The 27,998-nt window shown below is 33.9% G+C and overlaps 1 protein-coding gene across 6 annotated transcripts in view; it reads right to left on the bottom strand.

Annotated features, from left to right (window-relative positions):
* Nucleotides 1–2,294: 2,294 nt before the first annotated feature.
* LOC129247638 (uncharacterized) overlaps nt 2,295–27,998 on the bottom strand; it is a 32,958-nt gene continuing 7,254 nt past the window's right edge. The window contains exons 2-3 of one of the 6 annotated variants that reach the window (XR_008582569.1): nt 5,405–6,003; nt 2,295–5,131 (exon numbers count right to left, since the gene is read on the bottom strand). Coding sequence is in view for 2 of the 6 variants with exons in the window: in XM_054886856.1 (XP_054742831.1) it covers nt 5,532–6,003 (472 nt within the window). In the remaining 4 variants the exon portion in view is untranslated. Of the gene's footprint in view, nt 6,004–13,639; nt 13,801–14,993; nt 15,882–16,154; nt 16,745–27,998 lie in introns of those variants that run through there. The other 5 variants (XM_054886880.1, XR_008582572.1, XR_008582571.1 and 2 more) reach the window with 5 other exon arrangements.

Genomic DNA, 27,998 nt, shown 5'->3' with positions numbered 1-27,998 from the left:
CCTGCATCCCGAAGTCTCCAATAAACGAATAGGGTTATTATCTAACATTTGTGTGCTATGGCGTACATCAAAGGAGAAAGGAAAGGGAGTACTAAAGAGATTTTCTGCGACTTTAATGATGTTTATATATATACTTTATTATATAGGAAAAAAAAAATATCTACTTATAGTCAAAATAATATATACACCAAATTTGTATAGTTATGACTACCTTCCCTTTTTTAACTTTCATTAATTTTTTATAATATTTATATATGTAATTTATATTTATATATAATTTTTATGTATAAAAATATAATTCATTCTACAACAAATATTATATAATGCAAGGTGGTGCAAAATTAATCATCCAATTTTGTTTTTGAATAACTTTTTAATAAATAATAAAGAAAAATGAATTTGAGTGATGGGAATCTTGATTTCGTCTTTTTGTCTGTTTGTATACTGCAGCGGTCTAGTTCACAAGTGTCACATATGATTGATGTACGACACCAAAATTGCAAAAAATATAAACATACCGATAGGATGATTAATTTTGCACCAGCTTGCATAAACCGAAGCTTAAAACTTTCATAAAAAATTTAATAGGAATTCAAAGAAAATTAGGTATGCAATTTCTATCCCATTCAATTTCATAAATAGTATAATGAAGTCCAAGTCCAGTCGGCCGCCGTAGCCGAATGGGTTGATGCGTGATTACTATTCGGAATTCACAGAGAGGTCGTTGGTTCGAATCTCGGTGAAAGCAAAATTAATAAAAACATTTTTCTAATAGCGGTCGCCCCTCGGCAGGCAATGGCAAACCTCCGAGTGGATTTCGGCCATGAAAAAGCTCCTCATAAAAATATCTGCCGTTCGGAGTCGGCTTGAAAGTGTACAACATCAATACGCACACCACAAATAGGAGGAGGAGCTCGGCCAAACACCTAACAGAAGTGTATGCGCCAATTATTTATTTTTTTTTTTTTGTATAATGAAGTCCAAGTTCGAAGTGACTGAACATTGTCGTTGATTTTTGATATAAAGCAAATTTCGCACATTCGTTATGTGGAGAAAATGTGCAACGCCGTTGGAAAAATCTAAAATCAACGACAATTTTACTCTTGCACTTTATTATATTACAATGTAAAAACTACGTACCTAAATTTTTTCTAAATTTTTGATTAACGAACTTTTATGAATCTTGTACAAAACTTTTAACTTTGATTTATTGCTGTTTTTTGTAAAATGAACTAAGAACTACCCCTAATTCTCTTTTTACACGATTTTTTTTAACCCGAATTTGATTTAACACGATATGATAAAAATGATAAAAAAATTTTTTTTACACGAATTAATTGGTTTAACGCGATTTTCAATATGAGTTTCAATTTTTCATGAGTCTTTCTTAAATCTAAAAGAGCGAATAGATGAGATTTTTCGACGCATGGACGAAGAGTTTAAATTAGTTTTAGGCAAAATCTCTGAGACTCGGTAGATTTTAATAATTTATTTCTTATAATATATTTAATGAATTAGAATGTGTAGGCACGACATAAATTCTTAAGTAAACTCTAAAATTTTTTTTTAAATAGTTCTCACCTAATTCTCTTTTTACACGAATTTTTTGGGAACGTATCTATCGTTCAAACTGCTCAAAATATGGTGTATTTATAATATTGACCATAAGTGTATGCATATATGCATAAATAGTTTTTTTTACGAGAAGGAAGCATCGAAAGCCGGTACCCATCAGTGGGAGACTTTTCCCCACTAAGCCTTCTAACGTCCGAATGCAGATCCTCCCCGGTAGTATCGTAAATTCCCAGAAGAAGGCTATGTGATTGCTGGTCATGACTATTTTGAAATGATCCTCCACATTAGAAACAGTAGTGGTTTAATATTTCGTCGCCGGATTGTCGATTTGGTTTTGACACCAGCACAATTGGCGAATTGCCACATAAATATTTAGTTATAAGGAGTCTATGCTTTTTTAAGGGTATAAGCTTTTCAATAAAAATAAATATATAATATTTGAAATAACTTGTTTAGCTAATTCCCTTAAATTATACAACCTGTGTTTTGGATATTAAAAGTTTTCGGGCTGCTTGATTAAAAACTGCAAGTTTTATGAAAGGCAAGTAAAGTTTATTTTTAGTTCAATATTTTTTTTTCACAATTGTTTGTTTTCGTAAAAGATTTATAATATAATACATACATATGTGTAAAAAAGAGGCCGGGGAATAATTTTGATACACAAAAAATTATTTTGAGACTACTATAAATAGTACAATAAATGAGTTATGAAGTAAATAAACATTTTATGAAAAGTTATTAACAAAATTATTAAATTAAATGCATTTTAATATTAATGCGCACTTTCCTCATCTGGATTATTTGACATTAAACATTTGTGAGCAGGTATAAAAAATTAATATATAGGACTTAACTTTCATTTTGTAATCGAAATTTAGAATTTCGCATAATTAATTTTTTTTTTCAAATAGAATTATTAAATTTAAGCTTATACAGCGATTACAAGTACACATAAAAGGCAATATATTATATAAAGAATATGACTGTTAGATTAACTTATGATTTTTTAATGATTATCAGAAACTCTTAGAAATTAGCGTTCGAGTACCCCAAAATTTGATTACCGGCGAGAGGAAATGGTAGTGCAAAGTGACATTCATGCAAGGCAAGCTGATTGTTTGCTATTGATTGAATTTTATTACTTTCTTGTAAATACGTTTGCGTTTATCTTTCTGGTATTTTATAGTACATTTCACAATTTTAATCGTGCCAGCTGTTCATGAAACTTGTCAGTGTCTGCACATTTTCCTTTCGTATAGTATTGAGAATACTAAATTTTTCTCTTTAAATAAAATTGATCGTAATACTCCGAGTAATTTTTCTTCGATTACACAGGTCGACAAAAAGTGTTTTTTCTGACTTGCCGTTTTAATTCACTTCATTTTGTCTATTTTACGTCCATAAGGGATTTAATCCCGAGAGAATCCCTATAAACATAAGAAAATCATATTTTCAATATTCACTTTTGAAAATGGATTTTTTATTACAATATTTTATATTTTCGAGCTTTTATTAACATTTTTTTTAATTAAAGAGTGTGTTCGAGCTACAATAATTGCGACAGTGCTACTTTTTATGAGAATGTATCACAAAATTTCTGTAACATTGCCAACGTCACGCGTGCTGCCAGTAAAATGTTGCCAATCCGATGGTCACTACCAGCCATTGTACAGAAATACAAGTAAAACACAATTTTCGTCTTCTTATTTTTGAGAGGCACCCAGGTGTGAGTTTGACAGGCAAGCAAGTGTGGGATGGTGTGAGTGCTTTGCCTTTTTCCTTGAGCGTAGGGAGGGGTTGCTATGCCAAATTAGAATTTTTATGGTAACATTCAAAACATTACAAAATTTACAATAACAAATAATTTTAATATATTTCTTTGCTATAATAATGCTTTTTATTGACAAGTATCTAAATTTGTACAACATTTTTTAGACTTTTTGATACGATTTTCTATGAAATTTAATCATGTTTTTATGCACCCATTTTACATAAAAGAGTGTTTCAGAATCAGATGATTTCAGCTGTGGGCGTTTTTGACGAACAGCTGAGAGTGTTTTTACTTATGGATTTGTACAATGCCCCTAGCTAATCAAGCGCAGTACAAAATTTGTCACTGCATAGCAGAAGCAGAAAAGGAAAAGTACTTTGAAATTCAATATTTTTTATTTATTGCTTTCACCGCAAATTAATTTTAAATAAAACGAGTTGCCAATAATTACATATTTTGAAACAATATAACAAGCGAAATAACTTCTTCAATATTGCGGCCAAGGCGAATCTATTAAAGATGGTATCGGTAAATCAGCTGATTGGTTTTTTTCTTTTGCCGTGTCCATGTGGCTGTCAGCCCAGATAGAAACAAGGCGAATTCATTCATTGTTTTCTACTTTGCCAATAATTTTCTTTGACAATCAAACGTACAAAACATTGTTGTTGGTCTAGTGCTACTCGTACCATCTTTAATGAATGCACCTTGATTGCGGCAGCTAATCAGCTGACTATTAGCAATAGGCCATCAAAAGAGTAACAGAGTCACAATATTGCTGTAACTATTGTAAAATTAAAGACGTAAAAGAAACCAAAATTTGAGATTCAGAAACCAGACCAAAAAATCGGGTCGACCGGTGTTATTATTGCTGGAGTGATACTCGAACTTAGCTAGTAATAGACCGAACAATAATGGACTCTTAATTAAAAACTATTTATACCAAAAATACATTCCCATATTTTTTTATATATCTTTTGACATTTTTTTTCTTGTTATCAAAGGCAATTGTGTGCTGTGTAAAATTTTCAATACATTTTTATATTAGTTGGGTATACACAATACAATTATGAGCTGTAATTGTTATATCTATAAGCTTAGTATTATAACGGTTAAGACATTTATTTAAAAATTTTAATTATTTATTTTTATTGTTTTTCTAATTGTAGCAGAAATTTTAACGTTTACAAGGCATCGTAGGTGGCCTAACAAAATAGCGACTGATTTATTGTATTTTATTTCTTATTATTTTAGTTATAATTTTTTTTACTTACTTACACTTGATCTTTGGTACATTAAACGTTATTCAATAATGAAATAGTTAGTTCAGTGAAGCCCAAAAAATAAAAAATTAAATACTTTTTGCTTATGCTTAGCGCTAACTTGAAAACAACTTAAGCAGTAGCTTAGATTGTAGCGAGGCTTAAGGCGGGCGGGCATGCAAAAGTTAATTTATTCTCTCTGGAGTGGCAGGCATGCATTTGTATGTATGCATTTATGTGTAGCATGCAGCGCTGGGCTTTCAGTGCACCCGAGAACCGCGTCATTATGGCAGGAAATTAAACGTGCGAGTGGCCGGTGCTTAAGTACACAAAATATACATACATGCTTCTACGTATGTGTGTGTGTGTGTGCATTTTATGCAAATAACGCATGCTTAGAAACACAAAGAAATCTCAATTCGATTTAACAAGGTAAGTGCAGGTGGGTGGGCGGCGTATTTACTCGACTTGCGACGGAAGATTTTGCTGTGCCAGGTATTGGTGCCGTACAACTTGTGAGCTGCGCCTAAGATTAAGGTAAATAGGTGCCATTGTTTAATACTTTTCGGCTCATTATCACTATGTGATTTGGTTTTATCAAAATTAAAATTACTAAACTACATACAAAATTATTTTGCTACCAATGGAAAGTCCCAAATAAATAAGTTAAATGTGTGAAATATTAGAAAAACAAATTTAAAGCATAAATCATTTTAAAGTAATACTTGTTGGTGTGCATAAGTTCAAGCATAAAAAATTTTGAAATCATGCAAACCAATTGAAAACTACTCTTACTAACTTTTTCCGAACCGGTAGCCGATCGATTGTCCCATTGCAAGTGCTTTTTTGTCAAGTAACAATTCTTTGGATATGGCAACATTTTGATGCGAGCTTTTGTGCTTTTTTTGAATCCCTTGTTAATGCGTTTAATTATAAGAGAATGATAGATGTGTAATTTTTTCCACATCGCCCCACACCTGTATCGATTCAATGTATTGAAAATCGCTTTCGGGTTGAAATTGTGTGATATAATTTCGGCCGTCTTCGCACACCAAGTACACATAGATGCCATCGTCTTGGAATGCGAATTCTAGGGCAAATTCCGGCCCTAAAAGAGAATACGAATTGGAATTTACAAATGCGTCAGTAGTGTTCATAACAGAGTTAGTGTTGAGAAAGCCCTTGCTTAAAATATCATTAGTATTTGCTTTATTAGCATGAGTTAAGTGAGTTTTAAACCGACCATCTAAGGCGTCGAATTGCGTTTCTTTGTTCTTGATCCATTCGTCATTTTCCTTGCAGCCCTCGTTTAATACATTGTTAGCCAGATCCCATTTGAATTGGTAAGCGATGGATTGTGGATTCTCATTGACTTCATTTGCGAAATTTATGGAAAACCTAAAAATTGACCGAAAAAAATTAATCCATTAAGCGGTAAATTTGTACATTGTTCTAAAATATACTGGCTACAAAAATCAATTAAACGTCAGTTGGATTTCAAATATAATATATAGTTTAAATAAAAATATTTAACAGTACTTCTTTTTCTCGAAAAAAATTTCACCTCATTATTTGTCGGTAGGTAAGTGAAATGACTGAAGTATCACTCCACTGAAGTAGCCCAAAGCGACGTTTTTATACCATTATGAGACCACCCAACGGGCAAATATCTACAGCCAACCAGAGCTGTTGATGTAATGGAGAAGGTTGATGGGATCTAGGTTAGAGCGTTGCCTCAGGCTGTTGAAGAAAGTAGGAGCCCGTGTTATGGACCCACTCTAGCTGCCAGAATTTTTTTTTTCGGAACAAACTAGAAAGTACAGCACTCAGACAACATTAAGTCCATTGTACTGCACTCTGAGTAGATCATGTGGTGCTAAGGAGCCAAGGTGGCCGCTTCTTCACATATCAGGATCTCAAGTCTAATTCGAGCGAAGGCCGGGCAGATGCACAAAAAGTGGTTCGCCAATCGTCTTCCTCTCCAGATGCTGGGTAGAGTACACTGTCTGAGATGCCTACCTTTTCCATGTGCTTCACCCACAGAAAGTGTCCCGTCATCAGTCCAACCAGCTGCCTGCTTAATGACAGGAGGATCTGCGACAGTCAGTCGGACATTACAGCTAACATCAGTTTTGCCTCTCTCAACCTGCCAAGCTAACCTTGGCTAGGAAAAGAGATAGGGTCTCGTTACCTGCTATACCCACGTGTCCTGGGACCCATATTAGCATCAGGATGTTATGTCTACCGACATAGTTCAACCTGGAGCTGGAGGACTGTCTAAGGCTTTGAGCGCAGCTTTGCTGTCCATCTGTTTTCCACAACAAATTTCATTGCTTCTTGAATAGCATACACCTCCTCTTGAAACACAGACGCATACATTCCAAGAGCAAAGAGTAGTTTAGTCCTGCTGAATTAAACGTAGACATCAGAGCCGGAACCGTGCCCGGTCCTGGAGCATTCCGTGAAAATGCGAAAGCAGTGTTTGCCGGCTCATTTTCAGATTTTGACTACAGAGAAAATGCTCAACAGTCTCCTTATCTGAAAATCTCCGCAGCTTCTGCATTGGGGATTAAATAGTAAAGCTAGCTTTCCTGTGGGTATACCGATCGTCCAATCACTGGTAAACACAGCTACGAGTTTGGACATTGATTGGCGAGGAGTTCTCAGTACTTTCTGTGTACTGTGTTTATGTTACTGAGGACAAAGAGGTTTCGAGTCCCACCTGCTCTCCGGTTTTCTCAGAAATAAATTCTGCAATTCCCCTTTAACAACAGTCAAGGGGATGCCGATGGTCGGGTAGGAGACCTCTGAAAGCAAATCAGTGGACCCCTTCCTGGCAAGTTTAATTTCCCTTTATGTTCCTATGTCCTGGAACCCAAATAAGAAAGATGTCACCTACAAACCCATCAGATTTGATCTTACAAGAGTTGACCAGTTTGGATCTGCACCATGGCGTCGTCAGTGCCTAGATCGCAGTTTTACCATCGGAAAAATTGTTAATAACTCCTTCGCTCACGCGCTCATCATTATTTGCCCACATTACAAAATTATTGCCATATGCCAAGTGAAAATGTTTCGTATTTCATATGAGAGTAGAACAAAAAAACAGTCAACACTTTTACAAATTCTTTATATAATATAATTGAATATATAAGTTGGTGCAAAATTAATCATCCATTTTTTTTTTTAATAATTTGTTTTTTTTTATTATCTAAAAAAAAATATTTTGAGTGATGGAAAAAGTATTTACGCCCAATTGGAGCAAGAAAAGAGGGTCGACCAACAAAGAGATGTGTAGATGACGTCGTAGCAGATTTGAAAGTGATGAACGTCACAGACTGTGAAGCTAAGAAGAAGTAGATGGAAATCCTTACGTATGTATGTTTGTATATCGTACTGTAGTTGTCTAGTTCCCAAGTGTCAAATATGACCGACGTACGACGCCATTTCAAAAGTTATAAATCTTCCGATAGAGTGATTAATTTTGCGTCTTCGTACATTTATCTGGACGAACTTCAGTACATATATATATATATAAATAGCTGAAAGCGTTTTCTTTTTATAGAGGGTAAAAAACGACAAAAATTCGTTTGCGTTGATTCAGTAAAAAACCATGTATTTAAAAAAATCTTTCATGCATATTTAGTTATTCAAAACAAAAATTATTTTAGCTCCATTCTTATTTTAGCTCCGCCAATTTCAAAAGTTCCTACTTTGCACTTAAAACTAGAGTTTATAAGCCAAAGTGCGACTTTTAACAGACCAGACAGTGGGTCTCCTTGTGACGCAGAATGCGCCAAATACTTATATACATATGGATGCATACATGTATATACATACGTTAGTATATATTTGTTTGCTCATTCATAAAACCTTTTGTTAAGATTGAAATTGGCAACCAAAGTCCTAAGCCCCCAAATACCTTCTTACACATTGATTCACAGACATGTCAACATATTTTCTACATTTATTGTTGTAGTAATAAAATATGGGCGCTACAGCATCGCAAGCACGTGGTAGTCAAACTACTTAAGTAGAAGCTCATACTGAATGGCTGCGAGGCTTGTACATACATATGCACAAGTGTATTGCGTGTAGGTGAGAAGTTAAGTATGCGTGTATGTGCTTAAGTGCTTAGTTCGTGCTGATTTGAAATGAACAACGGCATTTGTTGACTAATCAATATGAAAGTTAAGGTTAAACTATTCGTTATTTATTGCATTTCAAGCAAAAGGAGAGGAGAAATGTCGCTTCCACACACATCATTTTCATAGAGTATATAAATATTTTGAAGTGAAAACTTCTTTAGAATCGTTGGGAGTGATTTGAGACTCGATGAAACGAAAAAGCGACACTACGAAGCGTTATATCGCCCCCTAAATACAAAAGGGTCACAACTCAAAATTTTCCACACTCGAGTTTGACTTGTTTACAGTAGCACAGAAAACAAACTATGTGACATATCATGCTGAAATTTGCCATGTAAGCTTATAACAGTCCTACCAAAAAACAAAAAATTTATTTTTGCCATATGTCATCCGCGGACCGTTTTATTGATAACTTCTCGTTCATATTTGAGCAGAAGGAACATTTTGAGTTGTGACCCTTTTGTATTTAGGGTGCGATATGTTGATATACGTATATGTGTGTGGCTGCGTACTGCTGAGCCACGCTAGTATAGTGAGTATTGTAGTATGTATACAACACTGCCTATTACTTGCTTTGGTGTTTAGTTCAAGCGTCATACGTATGTATGTTTGTATGTATGCTAGTACGTATGTGTGCGCGCCTGCGTATTACTGAGCCACGGTAGGCGAGGAGGCATTATGTATACCTATGAGTCAAACCACGTCAAGTGGGCCCCGAATTTTCCATCAAATTCCCGATTTTAAAATCAAATGCATTTTTGGAGAGAGAATTTGTTACATAATAATTGCTGTGAATAGTTTTTTTTTATTTTGCTTTTTGTTTATGTTATTAACAATTGAATTTTTTTACATGATATTCTTGTAAAATCAATATCTCCGAAACTAAAATTGATAATTTGATGAAATTTATTTCGGTTACCGAAAAATGTTTACTCTACCGATTTAACGTTCAAAGACTGTGTATTTGTTGAAACAATAGTTTTTAACAATAATTTTTATGAAAAATCGCAATTATTTTTGCGTTCTTCACGCTCTAAATGGACAATATTACAGTCAGATTAAGCGCACAATGCTCACCTTTAATAATCTGTATAAAAAACTTTGTTCATCCAACCCGTTCTGAAGATATCGAATTTTTTGTCAAACTGTGTAAAGTTTTGATGCGCAGTATAGTCTGGTGCAACGCGACGCGCTTCGCAGTTGGCCTTCATTGTCCCATGGGATCATACGCTAAAACGTGTAGCACTTAAAAAAGACAGACAAAAGGATTAAGGATTCAAAAATGAGGTGCTTCATTACTAGAATTTTTATTACATACATCCATATCTACATGAAAACATACAAAATTTAATTAGTAATGATAGTCTTGAAACAAGATATGTCCTCGGAGAAGATTTTACTTCGAATCTTTTTGTTACTTGCAGGTTCGAAGTGATGAAATTTCCGCATTTTTTTATATCTATTGCCTTATTGAAGTGTTTGGAAATTTTTTTTTCATGTGCATCATGATCTTTTTGCGAACAAAAAAAAAATTTAAAAAGCCTAAAACTCTAGGGTTACAAAATATGCCTTTCACAATAGATCAGCTCTGGTCGCAGTGCGTAATGGCCTTCTAATAATAATAATAATAATATATTTCTGGATCCAAATTTGCTTTTAAGATATTTAACAAGTCTTGTGTTGAATAAGTGAACCGAACTTGTATCGTGGGTTAGTTTTTCAGAAATGATGACAAGGCTTAAATGATGCTGTTTACCATCGATATAATAGTAAATTACATACGGGTGAATGGTCACTTGGGTATTTGACCAGTGATGAGCTTGGATCGCATTTTGCACTTGAATTGTGTAGTTTTCTGCAAAACTTGCAGTATTTTTTTTTCAACAAAGTAATAAGTGATAAAAAGTCGTACTTTAACACGGATGCTAGATTTTCGCTTAACTTTTTCTGCATCAGAAGAAACTTCAGACTCATCGTTTTCTGCTCCTTGGTCAGCACTAGAAAAAATTAATCAAAATTTTCTGTCACAAATTTTGGGAACTAATTGACTTTATTTGCCTAAATAATAACTATTCAATGCACAATATATAAGAAAAATCGTTTTACAAAGGCGGTATCGAAAGATTGGAAAAGCGTTGGAATGATTGTATCTACCTAAAAGGGGACTATGTTGATGAATAAAAACGAATTTTGGCAAAAAAATGTGTTTTAATTAATTAGTCACACACATTATTGAACGAAGTGTTATGTATATAAATATCAAGATTATACCCACTGTGGACTTGGACGTATATACGCTGCACTTATACACTTTCAGTAACACTTCCATCTCTATATATCTTCATACGACATGATTTGCAGACGTATTTACCTATATATTGCTTGAATTTTACATCCCAGTGAGCGGTTATTTGGAATAAATTATGACGTATGCAATTATGACCTTTTATCCCCAACGGATTGCAACACTCATCAGGTCGAACCATTTTCATAACAACACATAATAATTTTTTTCTAACCTCAAAGCATACGCAACATACTAAGAATCACAGCACACTGACACTAGAAGTTGCGGCGACTGTACGACTCTGCAAAGCCATGTTCATGCAAGTTCGTTTTCGTGTGTAGTGCCTCGACTGACAAAAAATTCGATATCTTCAGAACGGATTGGATGAACAAAGTTTTTTATACAGATTATTAAAGGTGAGCATTGTGCGCTTAATCTGACTGTAATATTGTCCATTTAGAGCGTGAAGAACGCAAAAATAATTGCGATTTTTCATAAAAATTATTGTTAAAAACTATTGTTTCAACAAATACACAGTCTTTGAACGTTAAATCGGTAGAGTAAACATTTTTCGGTAACCGAAATAAATTTCATCAAATTATCAATTTTAGTTTCGGAGATATTGATTTTACAAGAATATCATGTAAAAAAATTCAATTGTTAATAACATAAACAAAAAGCAAAATAAAAAAAAACTATTCACAGCAATTATTATGTAACAAATTCTCTCTCCAAAAATGCATTTGATTTTAAAATCGGGAATTTGATGGAAAATTCGGGGCCCACTTGACGTGGTTTGACTCCTATACTACACTACCTAATACTTGCTTAGACCAAGCGTCCTACGAATGTTTGTGTGTATGTTAGTACGTCTGTGTAATATACGCGTTACGACGCGTGTGCTGTATTGCGTCCGTATTTTTAACACACTTTTATCAGGTCGGGTTGTATGTATGTATGTATGTATGTATGTATGTATGCATGTATGTATGTATGTAACGGAATCTTTGAGCTTAATTTTCACTGGCTTCTAAACATCTGATCGACTTGAAATTTTGCACACCTATCAAGGACCGATGACAATGCAATAATTTGATAAAAGTTTTCCATTATCCTTATTGGGATTGCCAGGATTAATATTTTCTGTTTTTACCTGTGGGCAAAAAGTAAGGTGAATTTGAATATTTGAATCTTTTTTAACACACTTTTATTAGGTCGGGTTGTATGTATGTATGTATATATGTATGTATGCATGTATGGATGTATGTATGTATGTATGTATGTATGTAACGGAATCTTTGAGCTTAATTTTCACTGGCTTCTAAACATCTGATCGACTTGAAATTTTGCACACCTATCAAGGACCGATGACAATGCAATAATATCCTTGATATAGTAAATATTACAATCATTCTATTGGCAACTACCTATGTACAGAAGGTTATGAAAGTGAAGCAAAATGCATCCCACGCTTTTAACTCTAATTTGAATTACTCTATTTGTATCTTAATTTTTGTTATAATTCTGTTCTGAGGTAGTTGACTATGACTGATCCTTCGATTTGCTATTACTTCATTATAGGTCCCTTTGTCATTAAAATTTATTTTCTACTTTTTAGTTCGATTAGCAATAAAAGCGTGTTTTTTAGTTTTTTTAAGCTATATTTTATTTAAGGGTATAAGCTTTTCAATAAAAATAAATGTATAATATTTGCAATAACTTGTTTAGCTAATTCCCTTAAATTATACAACCTGTGTTTTGGATATTAAAAGTTTTCGGGCTGCTTGATTAAAAACTGCAAGTTTTATGAAAGGCAAGTAAAGTTTATTTTTAGCTCAATTTTTTTCTTCACAATTGTTTTTTTTTCGTAAAATATTTATAATATAATACATACATATGTGTAAAAAAGAGGCCAGGGAATAATTTTCATACACAGAAAATTATTTTGAGACTACTATAAATAGTACAATAAATGAGTTATGAAGTAAATAAACATTTTATGAAAAGTTATTAATAAAAATTATTGAATTAAATGCATTTTAATATTAATGCGCACTTTCGTCATCTGGATTATTTGACATTAAACATTTGTGAGCAGGTATAAAAAATTAATATATAGGACTTAACTTTCATTTTGTAATCGAAATTTAGAATTTCGCATAATTAATTTTTTTTTTTTCAAATAGAATTATTAAATTTAAGCTTATACAGCGATTACAAGTACACATAAAAGGCAATATATTATATAAAGAATATGACTGTTAGATTAACTTATGATTTTTTAATGATTATCAGAAACTCTTAGAAATTAGCGTTCGAGTACCCCAAAATTTGATTACCGGCGAGAGGAAATGGTAGTGTAAAGTGACATTCATGCAAGACAATCTGATTCTTTGCTATTGATTGAATTTTATAATTTTATTACTTTCTTGTAAATACGTTTGCGTTTATCTTTCTGGTATTTTATAGTACATTTCACAATTTTAATCGTGCCAGCTGTTCATGAAACTTGTCAGTGTCTGCACATTTTCCTTTCGTATAGTATTGAGAATACTAAATTTTTCTCTTTAAATAAAATTGATCGTAATACTCCGAGTAATTTTTCTTCGATTACACAGGTCGACAAAAAGTGTTTTTTCTGACTTGCCGTTTTAATTCATAAACTCTGGTTTTGAAAACACTAAATTTTCCAGGTTTAGCTTTTAAAGTTTTGCTTTTGTCTATTTTACGTCCATAAGGGATTTAATCCCGAGAGAATCCCTATAAACATAAGAAAATCATATTTTCAATATTCACTTTTGAAAATGGATTTTTTATTACAATATTTTATATTTTCGAGCTTTTATTAACATTTTTTTTAATTAAAGAGTGTGTTCGAGCTACAATAATTGCGACAGTGCTACTTTTTATGAGAATGTATCACAAAATTTCTGTAACATTGCCAACGTCACGCGTGCTGCCAGTAAAATGTTGCCAATCCGATGGTCACTACCAGCCATTGTACAGAAATACAAGTAAAACACAATTTTCGTCTTCTTATTTTTGAGAGGCACCCAGGTGTGAGTTTGACAGGCAAGCAAGTGTGGGATGGTGTGAGTGCTTTGCCTTTTTCCTTGAGCGTAGGGAGGGGTTGCTATGCCAAATTAGAATTTTTATGGTAACATTCAAAACATTACAAAATTTACAATAACAAATAATTTTAATATATTTCTTTGCTATAATAATGCTTTTTATTGACAAATATCTAAATTTGTACAACATTTTTTAGACTTTTTGATACGATTTTCTATGAAATTTAATCATGTTTTTATGCACCCATTTTACATAAAAGAGTGTTTCAGAATCAGATGATTTCAGCTGTGGGCGTTTTTGACGAACAGCTGAGAGTGTTTTTACTTATGGATTTGTACAATGCCCCTAGTTAATCAAGCGCAGTACAAACTTTGTCACTGCATAGCAGAAGCAGGAAAGGAAAAGTACTTTGAAATTCAATATTTTTTATTTATTGCTTTCACCGGAAATTAATTTGAAATAAAACGAGTTGCCAATAATTACATATTTTGAAACAATATAACAAGCGAAATAACTTCTTCAATATTGCGGCCAAGGCGAATCTATTAAAGATGGTATCGGTAAATCAGCTGATTGGTTTTTTTCTTTTGCCGTGTCCATGTGGCTGTCAGCCCAGATAGAAACAAGGCGAATTCATTCATTGTTTTCTACTTTGCCAATAATTTTCGTTGACAATCAAACGTACAAAACATTGTTGTTGGTCTAGTGCTACTCGTACCATCTTTAATGAATGCACCTTGATTGCGGCAGCTAATCAGCTGACTATTAGCAATAGGCCATCAAAAGAGTAACAGAGTCACAATATTGCTGTAACTATTGTAAAATTAAAGACGTAAAAGAAACCAAAATTTGAGATTTGAAGAATTTGAAATTTGAGAAACCAGACCAAAAAATCGGGTCGACCGGTGTTATTATTACTGGAGTGATACTCGAACATTCCCATATTTTTTTATATCTTTTTTGCCATTTTTCTTCTTGTTATCAAAGGCAATTGTGTGCTGTGTAAAATTTTCAATACATTTTTATATTACTTGGGTATACACAATACAATTTTGAGCTGTAATTGTTATATCTATAAGCTTAGTATTATAACGGTTAAGACATTTATTTAAAAATTTTAATTATTTATTTTTATTGTTTTTCTAATTGTAGCACAAATTTTAACGTTTACAAGGCATCGTAGGTGGTCTAACAAAATAGACTGATTTATTGTATTTTATTTCTTATTATTTTAGTTATAATTTTTTTTACTTACTTACACTTGATCTTTGGTACATTAAACGTTATTTAATAATGAAATAGTTAGTTCAGTGAAGCCCAAAAAATAAAAAATTAAATACTTTTTGCTTATGCTTAGCGCTAACTTGAAAACAACTTAAACAGTAGCTTAGATTGTAGCGAGGCTTAAGGCGGGCGGGCATGCAAAAGTTAATTTATTCTCTCTGGAGTGGCAGGCATGCATTTGTATGTATGCATTTATGTGTAGCATGCAGCGCTGGGCTTTCAGTGCACCCGAGAACCGCGTCATCATGGCAGGAAATTAAACGTGCGAGTGGCCGGTGCTTAAGTACACAAAATATACATACAAGTCCACGTATATATATGTGTGTGTGTGCATTTTATGCATATAACGCATGCTTAGAAACACAAACTAATTTCAATTCGATTTAATAAGGTAAGGGCAGGTGGGTGGGCGGCGTATTTATTCGACTTGCGACGGAAGATTTTGCTGTGCCAGGTATTGGTGCCGTACAACTTGTGAGCTGCGCCTAAGATTAAGGTAAATAAGTACCATTGTTTAATACTTTTCGGTTCATTATCACTATGTGATTTTGTTTTATCAAAATTAAAATTACTAAACTACATACAAAATTATTTTGCTACCAATGGAAAGTCCCAAATAAATAAGTTAAATGTGTGAAATATTAGAAAAACAAATTTGAAGCATAAATCATTTTAAAGTAATACTTGTTGGTGTGCATAAGTTGAAGCATAAAAAATTTTGAAATCATGCAAACCAATTGAAAACTACTCTTACTAACTTTTTCCGAACCGGTAGTCGATCGATTGTCCCATTGCAAGTGCTTTTTTGTCAAGTAACAATTCTTTGGATATGGCAACATTTTGATGCGAGCTTTTGTGCTTTTTTTGAATCCCTTGTTAATGCGTTTAATTATAAGAGAATGATAGATGTGTAATTTTTTCCACATCGCCCCACACCTGTATCGATTCAATGTGTTGAAAATCGCTTTCGGGTTGAAATTGTGTGATATAATTTCGGCCGTCTCCGCACACCAAGTACACATAGATGCCATCGTCTTTGAATCCGAATTCTAGGGCAAATTTCCGCCCTAAAAGAGAATACGAATTGGAATTTACAAATGCGTCAGTAGTGTTCATAACAGAGTTAGTGTTGAGAAAGCCCTTGCTTAAAATATCATTAGTATTTGCTTTATTAGCATGAGTTAAGTGAGTTTTAAACCGACCATCTAAGGCGTCGAATTGCGTTTCTTTGTTCTTGATCCATTCGTCATTTTCCTTGCAGCCCTCGTTTAGTACATTGTTAGCCAGATCCCATTTGAATTGGTAAGCGATGGATTGGTGATTCTCATTTGCGAAATTTATGGAAAACCTAAAAATTGACCAAAAAAAATTAATCCACTAAGCGGTAAATTTGTACATTGTTCTAAAATATACTGGCTACAAAAATCATTTAACCGTCAGTTGGATTTCAAATATATAGTTTAAATAAAAATATTTAACAGTACTTCTTTTTCTCGAAAAAAATTTCACCTTATTATTTGTCGGTAGGTAAGTGAAATGACTGAAGTATCACTCCACTGAAGTAGCCCAAAGCGACGTTTTGATACCATTATGAGACCACCCAACGGGCAAATATCTACAGCCAACCAGAGCTGTTGATGTAATGGAGAAGGTTGATGGGATCTAGTTTAGAGCGCTGCCTCAGGCTGTCGAAGAAAGTAGGACCCTGTGTTATGGACCCACTCTAGCTGCCAGAATTTCCTTTTCGGAACAAACTAGCAAGTACAGCACTCAGACAACATTAAGTCCATTGTACTGCACTCTGAGTAGATCATGTGGTGCTAAGGAGCCAAGGTGGCCGCTTCTTAACATATCAGGATCTCAAGTCTGATTCGAGCGAAGGCCGGGCAGATGCACAAAAAGTGGTTCGCCAATCGTCTTCCTCTCCAGATGCTGGGTAGAGTACACTGTCTGAGATGCCTACCTTTTCCATGTGCTTCACCCACAGAAAGTGTCCCGTCATCAGTCCAGCCAGCTGCCTGCTTAATGACAGGAGGATCTGCGACAGTCAGTCGGACATTACAGGTAACATCAGTTTTGCCTCTCTCAACCTGCCAAGCTCTCTTGGGGGTTGAAGCAACCCGTTTGCTAACCTTGGCTAAGAAAAGAGATAGAGGTCTCGTTACCTGCTATACCCACGTGTCCTGGGACCCATGTTAGCATCAGGATGTTATGTCTACCGACATAGTTCAACCTGGAGTTTTTGGACTGTTTAAGGCCTTGAGCGCAGCTTTGCTGTCCATCTGTTTTCCACAACAAATTTCATTGCTTCTTGAATAGCATACACCTCCTCTTGAAACACAGACGCATACATTCCAAGAGTAAAGAGTAGTTTAGTCCTGCTGGATTAAACGTAGACATCAGAGCCGGAACCGTGCCCGGTCCTGGAGCATTCCGTGAAAATGCGAAAGTAGTGTTTGCCGGGCTCATTTTCAGATTTTGACTACAGAGAAAATGCTCAACAGTCTCCTTTTCTGAAAATCTCCGCAGCTTCTGCAATGGGGATTAAATAGTAAAGCTAGCTTTCCTGTGGGTATACCGATCGTCCAATCACTGGTAAACACAGCTACGAGTTTGGACATTGATTGGCGAGGAGTTCTCAGTACTTTCTGTGTACTGTGTCTATGGTACTGAGAACAAAGGGGTTTCGAGTCCCACCTGCTCTCCGCTTTTCTCAGAAATAAATTCTGCAATTCCCCTTTAACAACAGTCAAGGGGATGCCGATGATCGGGTAGGAAACCTCTGAGAGCAATTCAGTGGACCCCTTCCTGGCAAGTTTAATTTCCCTTTATGTTCCTATGTCCTGGAACCCAAATAAGAAAGATGTCACCTACAAACCCATCAGATTTGATCTTACAAGAGTTGACCAGTTTGGATCTGCACCATGGCGTCGTGAGTGCCTAGATCGCAGTTTTACCATCGGAAAAATTGTTAAAACTCCTTCGCTCACGCGCTCATCATTATTTGCCCACATTACAAAATTATTGCCATATGCCAAGTGAAAATGTTTCGTATTTCATATGAGAGTAGAACAAAAAAAATCAACACTTTTACAAATTCTTTATTTAAAAAAGTATATATAATAATATTATATACAAGTTGGTATAATTGAATATATAAGTTGGTGCAAAATTAATCATCCATGTTTTTTTTAAATAATTTTTTTTGTTTTATTATCTAAAAAAAAAATTATTTTGAGTGATGGAAAAAGTGTTTACGCCCAATTGGAGCAAGAAAAGAGGGTCGACCAATGTGTTGATGACGTCGTAGCAGATTTGAAAGGGATAAACGTCACAGACTGTGAAGCTAAGAAGAAGTAGATGGAAATCCTTACGTATGTATGTTTGTATATCGTACTGTAGTTGTCTAGTTCCCAAGTGTCAAATATGACCGACGTACGACGCCATTTCAAAAGTTATAAATCTTCCGATAGAGTGATTTACTTTGCGTCTTCGTACACCTATCTGGACGAACTTCAGTACATATATATATATATAAATAGCTGAAAGCGTTTTCTTTTTATAGAGGGTAAAAAACTACAAAAATTCGTTTGCGTTGATTCAGTAAAAAACCATGTATTTAAAAAAATCTTTCATGCATATTTAGTTATTCAAAACAAAAATTATTTTAGCTCCATTCTTATTTTAGCTCCGCCAATTTCAATAGTTCCTACTTTGCACTTAAAAATAGAGTTTATAAGCCAAAGTGCGACTTTTAACAGACCAGACAGTGGGTCTCCTTGTGACGCAGAATGCGCCAAATACTTATATACATATGGATGCATACATGTATATACATACGTTAGTATATATTTGTTTGCTCATTCATAAAACCTTTTGTTAAGATTGAAATTGGCAACCAAAGTCCTAAGCCCCCAAATACCTTCTTACACATTCATTCACAGACATGTCAACATATTTTCTACATTTATTGTTGTAGTAATAAAATATGGGCGCTACAGCATCGCAAGCACGTGGTAGTCAAACTACTTAAGTAGAAGCTCATACTGAATGGCTGCGAGGCTTGTACATACATATGCACAAGTGTATTGCGTGTAGGTGAGAAGTTAAGTATGCGTGTATGTGCTTAAGTGCTTAGTTCGTGCTGATTTGAAATGAACAACGGCATTTGTTGACTAATCAATATGAAAGTTGAGGTTAAACTATTCGTTATTTATTGCATTTTAAGCAAAAGGAGAGGAAAAATGTCGCTTCCACACACATCTCGGATCCGGATTTACAAATATCCGGCCAAATACTGTCACTCCAGCAACATTCTCAAAAAATGTGTGGTGAGTGTTTTATGCTGTTACAACAACAATAGAGAATGGATGTCAATGGATATTAAAGCGCTTGCCTATGGGCGCATACGTTTGTATGGATATATGTAGGTGTAGTTGATCTGCTCGTGTGGTATGGAATGTTGTTAACAATAAGAAAAAAATATTAGAATGAGCCATTTATTGCAAATTACTTAAAGAAGCATTAACAATTAATGAGTTATCGAACTCAAATAAATATACATACATACATATTAGGGCGGGTCGATTTAAAAATCACTCATTGCTCTGTGAAAATCGTATTCTAGGGATCAAAATAAGAAACTCTGCCGAAGGAACCATACCTCTAAAACGAATTCTGATGTTATTAGTAAATTACTTATTTTTGAGTACAAACAGATCAGCCTACTAAAATGAGTACTGCACACAAACGAATTTTATTGAAGTTTAGTACAACAGGAGCATTCCATGGAAAATGGTAAATTTCGACCGCCGAACAAATTGCATTTCCGGATGATTATATTAGTGTTAATGTATTTAAAATATATCAATCTTCATTATAAACATCGACCTTTTACTTGACCTCAGATTGAAGTATCTTTTTTTACAACAAAAACAACTCATAAAAATTGTATTTCTCTATCGAAATTTGGTGAAGTTTAAGCGCTTAGTTCTCATTATGTGTGACATATAGCGTGAAATTGATAATAATAATTTAAAAAAAAGTTTATTTATGAACAACGCAGATATGCTCTTTTAAAAAAATGGTTCGATGATGTCCCGTACGAACGCACTTAACACTGTACAGTTATTTTTGTGCTCATCTGAGTAACTTATTTGTTTCGATTACTTTACATTTAAAGCAAACTACTGGTGCTCTTTTTACTTGTAAAGCATTGATTTCAGTTTGCATCGCAAATAAGTTCAATATTCAGTCATTAAATTTTGTCCCGTACGAACACGGCATATATGTAAGTTTTTCTTTTAACTAAAAAATGGAGAAAATTAGTGAAAATAATAACAACCATAGCGTGTCACGTTATAAAAAATGGAGAGACGAGAAACGAAAAAAAGGTCCAGATTTCAAAAACAACGAAAAAGAAAGAGTGAAACAGTGGAGGAAAAGAAAAACTGAAGCCATGACCCAGGAAGAAATACAGAAGAGGAAGAAGTACGAAAAAGAAAAAAAGAGAGTCCAAAGAGCCAAAAAGTTGATCCAAACCCAAGACAGGGAGGCTGGTTCAAATATTGTTGGTGATTGCGAATCTGAATGTTTTCCATACAAATGTAAGCAAACGTATGCTAAGGCTGTACAGAAACGTATGCGAAGTCTACCCAGTTCACCCACTAAAAAAAAGGCTGTTGTAGCGGGTGTGGCAAAAAAACTTGGACTTAGTATTGATAACGTTAGGAATAAATCTATAAATGAACCAATTAACGATGACGAAACCACCAAAATGATGAAAGATTTTTACTTTCGTCCGGACATTGTTTATACATGCCCGGGCATGAACGACACAATGGTCTGTTGGACTAACGGTAAAAAACTTACATTACAAAAGAAGAAAAGAAGTTATATGGAGTGATGGTCCTTCTTCTGAATTCAAAAATCGTTATATGGTCTCGTTATTGGTATATCTCTCTGAAAGATATAGCAAACAATTTGAATGGAAGTATTTTGCCACTTCCCATGGTAAGGGAGTTGTAGACGGAGTCGGTGGCAATATAAAAAGACTTGTTAATCAAAAAGCCCGTAGCCAAGGAAGCAATACTGTAATCCAAAACGCGAATGATTTCGCAAAAGTTGCTGCCACATTAGTTCCCTCAACATCCATTTTTTATATTTCTGCATCCGAAATAGCTGACAAAATTCGGGATGTTCGTCCCTGGGAATCGTCCAAGCCTATACCCGGAATATCCAAATTTCACGAAATATTAGCAAATGGGCGCGAAGTTACATATAAAAGCCATGCTCAAGATAACAACAGCATCAAATTTTCCCTTTAGAGAACGTTAAAATCAAAATTTAAGAGCTGAATTTCGTACACGTCCCGTACGAACTCAATTTGTCCCGTACGAACATTTTCATTTTTACACTATAAGTCATTTAAACTAAATATGTTTTAAATGTTTTTGTTGTGTTAATAAACTCTAATACAATCACAATCAAATGCCATTTTCGTTTTCTTGTTAATATTATTAGTTTCGCTGAAATTTCACTTAATTCACTATAACTCAGAGTAGCGGTAGACTGGAGCTGTCCCGTACGAACATATAATTTTTTTTTTTGATTTTGCAAAGATATGGGTATATTTTAAAGCACGTTTATAGGTTTTGTTTAGAAAACTACCACACAGTATTAGTGCACTAAATAACTCGTTTTAAAAAGTTATGGTTTGTCTATAATTAAGGTTGTAAACTGTAAAAATTCGTACGATCTGTCCCGTACGAACCATGGAATGCTCCAACAGCAGAAACTAATTACTCAATCTGGAAAGCAACCAAAAAGCTTCTAAACAAAATAATTCACCAACCGCCTATTAGGAAGGAACACGGAAACTGGGGAAGAACGAATGAAGAAAAGACGGCAACACCAGCAGACAATTACGCAGAAATATTTTCAAGCTCTACAATTCAAAATACCTTCCCGTTTGCATCAGAGCGAACTCATACTCAAGATTATAAATTAAGATCGGTGACTACACGAGAAATTAAAAAAATAATAAAGACTGATATAAAACCAAAAAAATCCCCTGGATTTGACCAAATCACAGCACTAATATTAAAACAACTACCATCTCGCGCAATAACCCACATACGCAACATATTTAACGCTATGTTTAGGCTTAAATATTTTCCGAAGGTTTGGAAAATAGCGGAAATAATTGCTATTCCCAAACCTGGCAAGGATCCAGCAATAGCATCATCATATAGACCAATTAGCCTACTTCCTATTATGAGTAAAATATTCGAAAAGCTGCTCATTGTGAGAATACGACCAATTATTGACCAACACAAAGTGATCCCGGACCATCAATTTGGTTTCAGACAAAAATACTCGACAATGCAACAAATATACTGAGTATCACATAAAATATTAAGTGCGCTAGACGCAAACAAATTCTGTGTTGGCATTTATTTGGACATAGAAAAAGCATTTGACAAGGTTTGGCACAAAGGACTGATCACTAAGTTAAAACTAGTGCTTTTTAACAATATATGCAAACTACTGGAAAGTTACATAACAGATCGACATTTCTACGTTAAGTTTAACGACAATACCTCATCATTCCGAAAAATTACCGCGGGAATTCTACAGAGTAGCGTTCTCGGACTACTGCTTTACAATCTATACACTGCTGACATACCAGTGCCCACTAACGTAAACGCAATGTTGGCTACATTCGCAGATGACACAGTATTACTTTACGGACATAGAACCTTAGCGCAAGCTACGAAGAAGATGCAACAAGTATTGAACAAAACCAAAGAATGGTTCGACTCGTGGAATATTAAAATAATATACTATATAAACAACAAAGAGAAGCTTCATACCAAGAAACGTCGCCATGAATGGAACCCTCATTCCCACATCCTTATCTGCGAAATACCTAGGTATACATTTGGACAGCAAACTACTTTGGAAGCATCACATTAAGTATAACAAAACATAAGTTTGAAGTCACTTAAAAATTCTCTTGACTTTTGATAATTTTTGTTTTGGCTGTCGGGCTTACGCGTTTTTGCCTTATAACGAATATAAAACTGGGTACTCAAAATTATTCTACAAATACAGAATAACATGTTTGAAAATTTGTTGATTTTTTATTTAATTTTGCACAAAGTTTGAAATTTCGATTAATATGGCTTTTGTGACAGAAGGATCTATATTTTCATATAATATTAAAAATCAAAATGCATATTTTCTTATATAATTCTCTTTATGCAAAACCTATAAATTTTAAAATAATATTTAGTTTATGCATTTATTAAGTACTTAAAATGATTGGCTTATGAGTAAATTTGCAATTTTTAAATTAAAAAAAAAAAACCAAATTTCATAATAACTAGGCACTATTGGATTCATTTGCTAAGCGCCTCAAATTTATAAATGAGAAACTTTCGTGCCGCATCAAGACATAAATATCATTTTAGCCAGAAATGGCTGTAATTTTTATTTATTTTTTTTAACTAAACAAACCCTTTAAATCACACTTATTTTTCTACGAAATTTCCAATATAAATGAAGGGGGAAAAAATTGTCCACATTTTCAAATTGAATGGCAACTGCAGCGTGTTTTCATCGTTTCTTTATTCTCATTATGAAGCTATTAAGAAACTTGATGAATCTACCAAAATATTCGCTTTTTTATTTTTAATACTATTTATTTACTTTCGTTTCAACAGAAAGAAATATAAAAAATTAGTAAAGTGGAACAAAATCAAAGCACACCACGGGTAGAAAGCTTAAATTGTGTTTTACGCCCATGACATCATTCCCAAATTAAATCACCAAACACTCGAGCCGCCAATGCTGTGGAGATTATCAAATATGTTCTAACTCATTTTTTGTTTGCTGTACAATAAATTAAATCACAGCAGTAGCATCAGATTTTTTGAATCACGTAGGGCCAAAGTCTAGCTTGAAATCTTCGCGAGCTCGTTATAAATCTTTCATCGGCGGCATATGATTTGATGAGGAAAAGAAGCTTATGGTGCGTATGTACTCGTATGTGTAATAGCTTTAACAAATGACAAAGTATTTTGCCGATGATCACTCATAATTTTTGGGCATTCCTCATAACAATGGAATACGTAATTTCTAACGCCTTTGCACACGAATTTTTTAGTTTTTTTTGGACAGAATTCAAAGAATTTTTCTGAGAAAATCACTTACTAATGTGTGAGTTTTTAAATATAAACATTCTGTTTTATTTATGTACAGACATATGCAATATGTACCAATTCTTGTAGGTACAAATGTGTGTGTGCACAGCAAGCAAACGAATTACTTATTTGTGTACTTTCTACACCCATTTTTATGAGTTTGGAAGAGGAAATATGAGCAGAAATAAAAGGTTTGAAGAGTTTTCAAAAAGACAAATTGCTGTTATAAGTGACTCTTTGCGTAACAGTATTAAAGTTATGCTGATGTGATAGAAGTGGTTTGCTGTTATTTTTTGCTGTTTCATTAACCCCAACTTCTAAGCCGGCGTACAGGTCGGTCTACACAAAGTACACCAACAATTTTGTTGTTTTTTGAATTCTAATAATTTTCCAGGCGTTGAAATATATTATATAAAATTTTAGTCCTTGCTTTTGGAATTAGTGGAATAGTGTTCAAAGGAGTTAAAAAAATACCGACAAGTACTCAAACATTTTAAACATTGACCGCCTAAGAGCATCGAAAAATAGTTTCAATCAACTTAGAGATGTAATTTGGATGTGTAGAATTAAGTATTATAATGAAGTATAAATTTTTATTGATTGAAATTTTGACTCCCGTGCTCGAATATAATAAAAAGCTGAAAAAAATAATTTTTTGATTTTTTAAATTTGTACGCCCCAAACATTACAGACCGCATAGAGGAGAAAAACCTGGTTTAATGAGTCTGAAATATGTTTTGCTGTCGTCTGAAAATATGTTTGCTAATACCAATTACCCTCTGGAATGCCCTCTGTCATCAAACACAGGTACTTATTGAACCGCCCCTCGTATATTAGTCTGGAAATATCAAATAAAACTAATTAACTACATATTCGTGCTCAACACCTGAAAACTGCCTTTGACTGATTTTATTGTTAAGATCAGAGGAAAAATTACTGAATTACTAAAAATAAAATTCTTATTTCAGAAAACTTATTTACTCTTACTCTTATTTACTTATGAAAATGCGTGCAGCCAAACAGTAGTTTTTTTTTATTATTATAATAAATTATAAACTAACGAACAGTTTGGATTTAATTTTGTATAATACAACTAAATTTAAAAATACTCTGCACTAGACTTGCAGGGAAATGGGCTACTGCGTGCGTTGATGCGGTTTTTTTCGTTTCAGCCTTTCTTTTCATTTATCGGGGTCAATTAGGGCTGAGGCTTCGCTATTTACATGGTGGCGTAGTCTTTCCATATGAGGCTTAGCGTTTATGTTGATCGAAGTGGTAACTGATTCGATGCCAAGGTCACGTTCGATATCGATGTTGTGGACGTACCAAGGTGCATTAACAGCGAATCGTAATACCTTATTTTGGAATCTTTGTATGGATTTTATGTTGGTTGAGCTTGACCATGCCCATAGCTGGATCCCATAGGTCCAAATTGGTTTAAGCACCTGCTTATACAATATAAAAGAATTTTATTGTATAGGGATAAGGCTGATTGGTTGCCCATAAGCCAGTACATATTTTTAAATCTGATATATAACTATTCTTTTTTCTTTTTAACGTGAGCATTCCATCTATGCTTAGTATCTAGTGCCATTCCTATGTAAGTATTTGGCGGTGTTGTGATACGGGATTTGCACGCCGTTTATGTGTGGTGGCAGATATTTGATTTTATTCTGTGTGAAGTCTAAATTAACCGATTTTGTTTGGTTTCGTTTAGTTTTAGTGAAAAATTGTGTAACATAGTGTGCGAAGAGCACAACTCAATTTAGAGGTAATGTCGAAATTGTTTTCATACGAAATATTTTACAGTCAGCAAACGCTTATCAGACTTCTTATCAATAAAATTTTTGTTTATCATCAATAGACTCGCTTAACAACCGTATAAAAATGAGTAATTATACACTTTTCTACTTAAACTCGTACATAACTACTTAAAGTGAAAAGTTTTAGAAGCAAGATAATTGCAATTCACCGCTTTTCCTAACAATGTCGTAAAATATGTGTTTTTTCAGAATTGAATCATTTCTAACTTACGTAAATCAAGTACCTATATTTTAATTTTAGATAAGAGTTTTATCGTTTTTCTCCATAATAGTCTATTACGTCATAAAATACATACTGCACTTTGCAGTAAATTTGAGATTAAATATTTACAGATCGATATTATTTAAGTTCTACTTTTAATTTCCCTTCACAAAAGTCTACAAAATGATAGCACAAATACAAACAAAACGAGATAAATAGTTTTTGTTTTAATTTTGAGATACATAAGGTCCCTATAAAAATAAATTAAATAATTTTTTCCTTTGGCATTTTTACGAAAAAGTGTATTTCTATAGTCACTTCCAAAGCGTTGGCGGCACTGGTAAATAAAATAAAAATGACAAGCAGGTGTCCAATTTTTTTTTCGAAATTTAGGGGGTATCATCAAAAGACATTTTTTTGGCTATTCTAGTGCACTACTACATATGCGATAATGGCATTGTACAAGGGATCAGAGGTCGCGGCCGACCAAAAAAAACTTGGAGAAGGTCGATGCTGCGCGAACTAGCAGATGCCGACATCTCATGGGCGGTGCGAAAACAACAGCACAGAACCCTATGCGATGGAAGAGTCTTGACAAGGCCCTATTCTCCCGAGAGGAGTGAACAAGGAAAAAAATACTATGATACATATGCGTGATATGATTGTGGATGAAGGTAGTTCCGACCACGGCTTATTAAACAAAGTAAAATCAAAATCGAGCACGAAATCCACTTTAGATCTGTATCTCCCTGAACTCTTCTTGATCAGTATTGCCGTTATAATACTTCAGTTGCCGAAACAGGGTCTGCTCTATTTTTTAAGAGTAAATTGCCCACCCTAATGTATATATTTATTTCATATTTATAAAAATAATAATTCATTCAATCGAACTCAAAACTTTTCTCTTGTTCTGAATTTGAATTGGACGACATGTTAACAACTTAAGCCGTTGTGTTTAATTCACTAAACCACGGCAAATTCGTTTACATACATACAAACATACATAGCTGATGTAGTTCTTCGTACACAAAGTAGGGTTAATGTACACAAATATATGAATTGTTTAGCATTTAATTGTCAAATAAACGTAGGTCAGATATTGATTTCACTTTCTTTGATACTCTTTAGTTCAAATACTTCTTTTGATAGAAAAATTGTGCGTGAAAATATAAGAAAATTTCATTTTATTGTGTGGAAGGATACAAAAAAATACAAAAACCGTTAAAGAGGCAAAATAACGTCCAGTTTCAATATTTTTAACAATTATATCTTGGGTTTTACAAGATTTGGAATTTTCTCGGAATTTTCTTGGAAGAAAATACTCAGCATCGTATGAAAAAAAATTTTTCAAACATTCCCGCGATTTTTTAA

The sequence above is a fragment of the Anastrepha obliqua genome, chromosome 1 (genome assembly GCF_027943255.1).
Source record: "Anastrepha obliqua isolate idAnaObli1 chromosome 1, idAnaObli1_1.0, whole genome shotgun sequence".
Classification (NCBI taxonomy): Eukaryota; Metazoa; Arthropoda; class Insecta; order Diptera; family Tephritidae; genus Anastrepha; species Anastrepha obliqua.
This window is presented reverse-complemented; position numbering and strand designations above follow the sequence as displayed.